At 41.2% G+C, this 9,922-nt stretch overlaps 1 protein-coding gene across 3 annotated transcripts; it reads left to right on the top strand.

The window, feature by feature from the left end:
- The first annotated feature begins 1,291 nt into the window (after positions 1 to 1,291).
- On the top strand, positions 1,292 to 9,856 carry leng8 (leukocyte receptor cluster (LRC) member 8). 3 transcript variants are annotated; one of them, XM_053887832.1, is made up of 15 exons: positions 1,292 to 1,612; positions 1,963 to 2,083; positions 3,983 to 4,105; positions 4,225 to 4,302; positions 4,462 to 4,867; positions 4,994 to 5,159; positions 5,228 to 5,398; positions 5,470 to 5,715; positions 5,792 to 5,938; positions 6,009 to 6,303; positions 6,395 to 6,496; positions 6,562 to 6,630; positions 6,707 to 6,836; positions 6,911 to 7,118; positions 7,187 to 9,856. In XM_053887832.1, exons 1-15 carry the CDS (start codon positions 1,569 to 1,571, stop codon positions 7,347 to 7,349), a joined length of 2,469 nt encoding a protein of 822 aa, XP_053743807.1. In that variant the 5' UTR covers positions 1,292 to 1,568; the 3' UTR covers positions 7,350 to 9,856. The 3 variants fall into 3 exon arrangements, with proteins under 3 accessions (XP_053743807.1, XP_053743809.1, XP_053743808.1); XM_053887834.1 differs by lacking the exons at positions 1,292 to 1,612; positions 1,963 to 2,083 and adding an exon at positions 2,107 to 2,291; XM_053887833.1 differs by lacking the exons at positions 1,292 to 1,612; positions 1,963 to 2,083 and adding an exon at positions 2,428 to 2,946.
- Positions 9,857 to 9,922: the final 66 nt, after the last annotated feature.

The raw sequence follows: 9,922 nt of genomic DNA, 5'->3' as shown, positions 1-9,922 counted from the left end.
AACTCATTATATCCCGTATGGTTACCATATATACGTTGTGCAATCCAAATAGGTTAAAACAAAACACAAAAATAATAACTAGGTCAGTTTTGGCAGATGTTATATTTAGATTTTTTTTTAATATGATGTTTATCACTTGCCTTCACCACTACTTTAAAATGCCTCCCTGGGATCTCTGGTAGTTCCCGTTGACAACTCTACTACTTGTCTACTTCCATCAACCCTTGAACGCTAACTCAGGCAGTAAATAGAGAAACTAATATCTGCATTTTTAGAAAGAATAAACAAATATTGATGGAAGTTTAGGATTATGATTATGATGAATAGTGAAGACAAATAAATGATGAAATTCCTGACAGGCTTGACTGGAAACACAAGAATCAGTTGTCTCATTGTAGGAATGAAGTCAATGTGGTCAGACACCTTTCAGCCCTTCTCATTTTTAAGGGCGGTAGAGAGAATCAAAATCATGATCTTATGAATCACTAGCTTCACACAACTAAAAAGATGGTCTTAAATAATAGAAATAGAACAGGGTCATCCTGTTTCCTGGCAAAGGTCAAAAAAAGAAATGGCTTCCCGCATGGCAGATACTCATTATAACAACACAGTGCAGTGAGTCATTGTTTGTGAGGTGTTGTCACAAATACTTCACATACATGTGTGATGACGCAATTAACCAGATTACATAGAACACACTTCTTTGCATTAGATATTTTTAACAGCAGAAATACATTAGATATTTGTCATTTTCATACACAGTCGACATCCCCTTAGAGCACTTTCTTCTTCATGTGTAGAAGCAGCTATTTTGGTTCACTTGTACACCAGGTAAGTGTGGAACTGTATACTGTTACCTTATGTACATCTTAAATATCCAGTGTTTGTCTTTTAAGTCCTATGTTTACTGTTGTAAAAAGTCGGATTTCCCCATTGTGGAAAGAATAAAGGCTATGTATGTAATGTAATCTAATCTAATCTAAAAAATTTTTTTTCTGTTCAAGTGTCTTTTGTACGAAAACAATAACACTTAAACATAGTGCACACAAGTTATCTTTCAGTAACAGCCATAATGCGATTTTAATTCAATGCAAATATACATTTTGTTTTTATTTATCGGATTTCGCTGACGTCCCTATCCGCAACATGGATCCGCCCTCGTTCGCTTGACTGACACAAAAAATAACGAATGAAATCAAGTTGAAAAGAAATACTAAGATTTGATTGGATGCGCGTCCGGTTAGTGACGTAATATTTAGCGAGCGGAGGTCAACCCCCTTGTGTCACAATTCAGAAGGCTACCATTTTGTAGGAGCAGTCTTGATAAGTTGGCTCACGGCGATGGAAGCGGTTTTGCTAAATTTCACTTCCTATTTCTTTGGTATCATCAAGTGTTGATGTGATATATTAAGTAAATAAGGTAAACGGTAGGTTGTTAGTTTATCTTGTTCACAGAGGTACTGTGTCGGATTTCTTCCTATTATCTGTAGCAACTGGGAGCAAACGACGTTAGCTTGGTTTCCCTGACCCGACGTTAGCTTCTTGAGCTAACTCGGTAGTGTGGCGAAATGGCGGCCAACGCAACACAACAAGTAACGCCAACTACGAACTGGTAGGTCTTTCTGACACTAAATGGCCTATTGTCGAAAACACATATACATCCCTAAACCGCTGAGTGTTGTCGTAACACAATTTTAGTTGCTGTGTTAATACGCCGTTGACGACTTTATCTTACTGGGCCTGTGCATTTGAGCTGCTTGGAGAGCAAGTTGTGCTTCAACTACGTACATATATGCCTTCCATCCAGGCCGGACCCCTAATAGTCTTGGTTAAGCCTCAGATAAAGGCGTGTCTAAATACTAATGTAATGAAGTGCATCCAATGACGCCTACGTTTTTCTATTACACGTTGCAGACCTAGTCTTTGTTCTAAAATTGTATAACACTCAATTGTTTCTTGCAGGTTGTATGGAACTTCTGATGACAGCAAAGTACATGAAAACCCAGAGTGGGAGAAAGCCAGACAAGCCCTTGCTTCGATTAATAAAAGTCAGAACTCTGCCAAAGCTAACCAGGTGGCAGAGGTAATACATTTGACTCATTTATGCTTACGTTATTAAGTCAATTATTCAAGCCTTTGGTATTATTTTAATGAATTGTGATGCAAACATGTTGCATGGAGAATATCAAAAGGTGAAAAGCCGAAGATGACTAATAATGATTCATGGATGCAGTAAATGAGGCCATGAAGAGGGTACCTGCGACTGGGGAGGATGATCAAGATAGGTTAAGGTGAAATGCCTTGTATTGTAGTTCTTCCCATTCTGTTTTGAAATCCAGTCTTTTAAATGTGCTGATCCTCAACCACGAAATACTTATTGCTCTTTAATGTTTACCTTTTTAATATCTTGGTGGTAGTTTGAGGGATAGATTTTGCTTTAATGATGAGAAGTGAAGTTTTTACAATAAATGGAAGCTGTTTTTTTTTTGTTATATATTAGAACAGCCTCCTCTCACATTCACTTCTGAAATGTGTTCTCTCACAATGTGCAGTTGCATTAGCATGGTGGCCCATAGTGATGTGGGTAGTTTAAAAATACTGCTACCAGTACCAGATACATTTTCGCTCTAACTAATGAATTGTTAATGTAATAAAGCATATGTATAGGCTTTGATGCAAAATTCAGATGTCTTTAGTGTTCGTATGTGTACATTTTGTTTAGATGATATTAATAAGTAAACTTACCATTTTGGTATTATAAGACAGTGGTGGACTTTGTCAATGTGGCTGCATTTTGCCTCTTGTTCAGCTTAAAAATAACCATTGGTGTAACTTTATTTTAGGATCTTGCCAACTGCAATGTTTAGGAAATCTCATTGTGCTGTCAGGAGCAGATTGGGTGCAATATACATACCCAGAAACAATGCTTGTATTAACATTTTTAAGGTATTTGTACCTTAATTTACCCTAAACTTGTGGAACAGATTACATTTCCAAATGTGATTGTTTTTGTTTTTTTTTCGCTTGGTGGGACAAGTGTTGGTTAACATTAAATATCACTTTTAGCAATGTAGAAGAAACAAAAATTAATATGCTAACAATGCCATTTTCTAAAGCAAGGGTGTGTTATCAGTTCCACGAAGGGTTGAAGTGCAACAGATTTTTGTTCCAACCAAGAAATGTTTGGAAGAAATCATCATCGGTTGATTGTCAGTCTTTTGCTGCTTGTTTCAGCTGGAACCTCAGTGGTAAAAGTGTGTGCTTAGCTGGTTGGAACAAAAATCTGCACCACTCCAGCTAGGGCTGGTTGGCAAATATAATAATCAGACTGGATTGTACAATGAACTACCACAAAGCTATCTGTAAAATATACATAATATATTTAACTTTCATCATGTATGTTTAATATTTCTCTCCAGAAAATCCAATCTGCATGTTCTGTGTTTGGAGAACAGTGGAGACGAGAAAATATTTTGAATTGAGCAGGCACATGACTGGGATGCATAGATTTTTCTGTGGTTCTGATGTTGTAAGATGTGATTTGTCATTCCAAGTTTTTTTTTTAGTCATTTTTCATGAGGTCACTCGTTTGATTATAAAACTTCTATATTTGAGCACTTTTCCTGCATCTCTGCAACGTGATGAATGACAAGGAGCGCTTGATTTTATCACCCCTGTCTCACGGGGACGAGGCATAGGGCATCGTTTGGGCTAAATAATCGTTTCATGACGATTATCACGTTTTCATAATTGGTCGAAGACATAATCTTAATCCTGATTAAAAAAAAATCGATTTATTGACCTGCCCTAACCCCAGCACATGGAGGGGTCAATTGCTGAGGTCTGTTCTGAATTTTGACAGTGCTGAGTTCTGTCTTTATCAAAAACATGGAATCTTAAGTTGAGCATGAGTAAACATTATTTTTTGTTAAGTGAACAATGTGCCTTGGAATCTATTAAATCGCAATTTTTGTTTTGTCAGTTTCGTCCTCCCGTGACAAGTTCAACCATGCAGCAGCAACAATACTACCAGTGGTACCAGCAGCAACAGCAGCAGTATCCAGGGTACACATACCCATATAACTACTACTACCCTATGCCATCTGTGAGTATAGACATTTTTAAATATGCACTGACAATACAAGCTGTGCGCTTTTGATTTATCGATACAATGTGAGTTGCATGTATTTTAATGAAATAACTGATTTCATGGTGTTTCTGTAGTATGGAGGTCAATATCCACCAAATCAGTATGCTGTACCACAAGGATCTTATCCTGTAGCACCAGCCTCCAGTGGCCAGGTACGTTATTGTGTTATTCATTTTGCTCAGATTTCCCAACTGTGGGACTAATAAAGGATACCTAAACAAGACACATGGTTGCGTAGGTCACATGTATGATGGAATTTGTCCGTTCTAGTGTGGATTAAGTAGAATGATTTTTTTTTTTCCTCTTTGCAGCCTCCCCCAGTGCCTGGAATAGATGACCAGTCTTTAAGTTACCCTTCTCAACCTCCAACCCCCTCTACCTCTCAACCTCCTCAGAGCCCAGATAAACCCCCTCCACCCCCTCCCGCAACTCTCCCCCCTCCTCCCACCACCCAGTACCCTCCACCCCCTTCACCGAATGCTTACAATTCCAAAAAACCTATGACGTATCCCCCTGGGGATCCCAACAAAATTCATGTCCAATACAATCATTCCCAAGGACGACCCAATTATGCCCAGGCTTTTCAGAGCCAGAATCATTTTCAACACGCACAAAATTCCTCCCAGCCACAAGCTAATCAATATGTCCAAGGTCCGGCAAGAGGGGAACAGAACAAAAACCAGACTCAAGGACAGCAGCTTTGGCACCGCATGAAACGTAATTTTTTTGTTTTTATTTATTCTTTTTTTTTAATGATTACAAAATTGACAGCTAAAATTTTATGGTTTTTACAATTCAGAAATCTTTTCCAGGTGTTATAAAACCCTCTTGACTTTTTTGCAGAAGCACCTGGAACAGCCGCTGTGAAGTTCAACATTGCCAAGAGACCTCATCAGGTTCAGTGTTCCCAAATTTCCAGTGACACATTCCCAACAGAGGAACAGCCTGCAGGACTCAATAATGCTGCCCCCTCTGCTTCCAACACTGCCTCTGGTGCAGCTCAGACAAGGTTGGCAGTGATCAAAATCCTGAACATATTGAATGCAATTATTGAGACTTGTGTCTTGTGGTGCACAGACCGCAGGATTGGCCTCAAGCTATGAAAGAATATGTGCAGCGATGCTTCTCAGCATGTGAGACAGAAGAAGACAAAGATTGCACAGAGAAGGTGCTAAAGGAAGTCCTGCAGGACCGACTTAAGGATGGTTCTGCTTACACAATTGATTGGACCAAAGAACCGTTGCCAGAGTAGGTTCCACAAGTTTCCATTCATGTCATCATGCTTTTACCTTCACTCAAGCTTTTATTTTTCTCCCCAGTCTTAAGGCCAAGCCGTCTCGTTGGGAAGCAGTCTCTTTTCAGAGGACCATGGAGATGACAGTCAGCCGTGGTGGAAACACAGCTGCAGCGTCTCGGGGCAGAGGGCTTGGTCACAGATTAGGAAACTACAGGAACATCTTTTCGCAAAGGAGTCCATCGTCAAGTTCCTCACACTCATCTTCCCGTTCACCATCCCCAACACAAAGCAGGAGAAAAGACCGGAGCAACCAGAGGCACAGACACAGGTGAGAAAATGAACAGGCAAAAATGTGTCACATTTCTGTAACTGCATTACATTCGAACCTTTTTCACCTTTTTCAGTGACTCTGGCTCTCAGTCGGACAGTAGCATCACCAGCGAACTCAGACCGCCGTTGTCCAGGCGTGCGCAAAAACGTGGTCGTGGTAATGACAGAGATAGGGGGCGTGGTGGAGGACGAGGGAGAGGAAAAGCTAACAGAGGGAGACGGTAATAAAAAATGAATTGCGTTTCAACTGAAGCGGTGAGATGTCTAATACATTGACTTTTTATGTCCCAGGAACATGGAAGATACCAGCTCACCTGCAGGTAAGAAAAGAAAAGGTGGAAATGCTGGTTTGGACTTCCATGATCCCAACAAAGAGGCCAAAAAACAGAGTCGAGCCGCACGCTTCCAAAAGCAGCTTCGTCAAGAACCATTGGTCCTCACCATCAATAACCTGGATTTGCCAGATGGGACTCAAGAGAGCCTCAATTGGGAGGACTGTCCTATTGTTGGAACCTGTCAAGACTTGACGAAGCCTTATCTGAGACTCACCTGCGCCCCTGATCCCTCCACTGTGCGGCCTGTCCATGTGTGTTAATCTGCCATCTTTCTCATTTTTTTTTTTTATGTATTTTTTTTCCCCAAGTCATGCTCAGAACTGCTTCTGTTTTGTTTTTCAGGTTCTAAGAAAGTCTTTGCAGGCTGTCAAACTCCATTGGAAAAGTCACCAGGACTACGTTTATGCCTGTGAACAAATGAAGTCTATACGACAGGACCTGACGGTTAGTTTAATGCATCTTATTTTTTCGTCCTTGAATTAATTGTCTTGATGTGCCTTCTTGTGAAGGTCCAAGGAGTTCGTACTGACTTCACAATCGAAGTGTACGAGTGTCATGCACGCATCGCTCTGGAAAAGGTGATGCTTCTGTCAGATTCATCATACATTTGTCCTCTGCTCCTGCTGAGACTTAACAAGTGTTTATTGGCCTCAGGGAGACCATGAAGAGTTCAACCAGTGCCAGACGCAGCTGAAAGCCCTGTATAAGGACAACCACTCTGAGAACATTGGAGAGTTCACAGCGTATAGAATAATATACTACATCTTCACGAAAAATTCAGCAGGTCAGTTTGTTTTCAAATAATCGCTGGAACACTCCAGTATACATTTTAATTATGTCCATATGTCTGGCCTTCAGATGTGACCACAGAGTTGGTGTATTTGACACCGGAGCTGCGAGCAGATGAGTGTGTGGCTCACGCGCTTTCTCTGCGTGCTGCCTGGGCGTTGGGAAACTATCGGCGTTTCTTTAAGCTTTATCTTGCAGCCCCGCGAATGGCTTCATACCTCATTGACAAGTTCGTAGAGAGGGAAAGAATAGCTGCCCTGCGTGCTTTAGTCAAAACGTAAGACATTTCTTATCTTCTATCTTTCAGTCCAGTCAAATCTTAAATTGTTGTTTCCTTCCTCACAGGTTTAGGCCTGACTTGCCAGTGGACTATGTGCAGTCCACCCTTGGCTTTCCTTGTTTAGAGACCTGCATGGAGTTTCTTACTGGCCTAGGTGTCACCTTTGCTCCCTCGGACCCTACAAAGATAGATTGTAAAAATAGCACTGTTGCATTGGCTACCTCATGATATGGGGGTGTTCAGAGTAGAAAGTTAGGTTCTAGTGGAGCTGTTTCACACATTGTTCAGCAGGAAGAAAGTCTTCATTCTACCGATTTTGCAGTTTCAGAGTTCAACAAGAAATGATCTTCACACGCTCACCCATCACACACCAGCCAGTTAACGTAATGCCATTAGATAGAAAGTGAGAGATTTGCTGTCAATCACTCCTCTCCATCTCCACACCAAACGGCCTGAAGATCACACAAGCAGACGTCACCGATCCCTCCATTACCACCTTCAGATGTCACAGCTAACAGTGTTCTGTTATGTTCTTTTCCTTCCTCAAGTCAACAGCTTTACCATCGGGAAGAGTTGGTCCTTGCTTCTTGTAAAGAGTATATGGAGCTCCTCAAGTCTTTGATGCTGAAAATCAGAAGTCTATCGACATTCTGTCTGCCACTAAAAACTGATTCAGTCTGGGGTTATCTGAAGAAGCGCCACCTCGCTCAACAAGCGTTGGGTTGTACCAGCTGTTCCCATCCATTCAACCCCCCGCTTCCTTGAGATAGTTCCCCGCTGACGGCAGTAATTAGCTGTTCATCCCCGATTGCCGAAGGCATGAAAGAAATCCTGGTCACCATTGCAAAAGACTTTGCCGTCCCTTCGTCTGCGGACAGGAGCAGTGGGGCTGCAGATCCCGTCCCTGCACTACACAGAAGAAGTTCCATCATTGGAAGTAGTAGGGTCCAGTTGTGAAAAATGCCAGCGTCCAAGTTGAAGAGAGTCCTGAGAGCTGAAGCTGTCATCATCGTGAAGGAATCCTGGCGAGTGGTTTGTATGCAACATCTGGCTCTCCTGTCTGATGTTCGCACAGCTGGTAAGGGAACGTGAGCTCGACGGGAAGATGGATTCTGAAGTTTTCCAAGTGCGTTTGGTGACCTGTGGTGCCATTGGGCGTGGCACACCAGGAATGCCAAACATCTCTGCCTAACAGAAGGCTCAGGAGCTGCACCAGGATGGCAAATGAAACATTTTCACAATTTTTAAACAGATGGTGGCGCTATTTTAATAATCGGTGCGAAGCAACCTGAGTCTTTGTCACATAGTAACCACTGCTATGTTACAGAACTTGGAGCACCCTAAATTATCAACCAAAGTTTATATTTTATTTCATGAGATCCCTTTTGTTTCTAGAAGTGTGGACCAATTGGGAAAATTCAACTTTTCTTTGACAATTATGAAATTCTTATAATTGCTGCAGAGGTTTCTGCTTATTGATGTTTGGATTTGGAACAGTATTCTTGATAGAAGTACATTTGGAATTTTGAGACTACATCGATCTGCTACAGCTGTACAGTCGTGTGTATCTGAAGAGTATATATTTTTGTACAATTGATAAATAATTTTTGTGTAGGCCAAGATGTCATCCAACAGAGCATTGCTAGGGCATCTCTCCATTTAGGGGAAACCACATTAAGCCATGTATGACTGTAAGGTCTGCGCTGCTGACTGGTTTTTATACAGAGACGACGCGCTTTATTTAAATGCAACGGTGCTTGAGTCAATAGCAGTTTCTGTATGAAATCACCAAGTGAATAGCTTCCGCAACAGGATGGCGATGTCAACACTGTGAAGCTGATGTGAATATGTGTTTGATTATCTCAACTTGTCTTCTTCTCTCTTTCACCTCCAACCCATGTCCTTTTCCCTCCCCTCACTACTCACCATCTTCAGCCGCTCACCACGGCACTGCAGGAGCACACGGAGAGAAAATCAGAGCAATTCTCCTTGCTGCCGCCCCAGACACCCAAGCGGAGAACGTGACTTGTGAGAAAGCCACATCTTTTGACCCGGTCACTCAAAGATAAACCAAAATCAAACCTTCAGTTTTAACGTGTTAGAATTTCAGGTTGTTGATTAGTATATATGAAATTCGCTGCAAGACCTTCACATTTGTCCTGTGTCAAGATTTCTCTTCTAGCTATTCAGGTTCTTTACTCATGTGAAGCAACTTTTATTATACTCTACAAAGTTGCCAAACGTACGACGTCCTGTTTTGACTCTACCACTGAAAGTAACTGATGTGGCCAGTGTTGATGTGCTCCCATAATGCAATGTTTTCCTTTCATTTTCCAGTGTGCTCTGTTTAATTTGATTTTTGTTGTAGATAATTCACCTCAGACGACTAACGACAGTCATTTCTGATGTTTATTTCTCCCGTTGCCTAACTTGTTTCAGTATTTGTGCTCCCCCTGCTGAATCATCATCATCTCTCTTCCTACTTCACTTTTAATCCCCCCAGATCTCTCATCTGTCTTCATTTCACTTTCTCTTTCTTTCTGTCCTGCTTTGCCATCATCTCCCCTCATCACTCCTATGTTGACTAGTATCTCTAGTAAGTATTGTATGGCGGCTGCACCCCTTTCCTCTTTCCCATCCTCATCTTTGTTGGTGTAGGTTGAGTAATTGCCTTTTTGTAAATATTGTGAATATGATCTTTTGATTGAAATAATAAACATAAAAAAGCATCGTGATTGTTTTGTTTTATTCGTTAAAAAGCACAAATCTGAGTCTGTTTGAACATGTTATTGTGAAATGGT

Source organism: Synchiropus splendidus, chromosome 15 (genome assembly GCF_027744825.2).
Source record: "Synchiropus splendidus isolate RoL2022-P1 chromosome 15, RoL_Sspl_1.0, whole genome shotgun sequence".
NCBI classification, from domain to species: domain Eukaryota; kingdom Metazoa; phylum Chordata; class Actinopteri; order Syngnathiformes; family Callionymidae; genus Synchiropus; species Synchiropus splendidus.
Note: the sequence above shows the minus strand (reverse complement) of the source record. Positions and strands in the feature narration are given on the sequence as shown.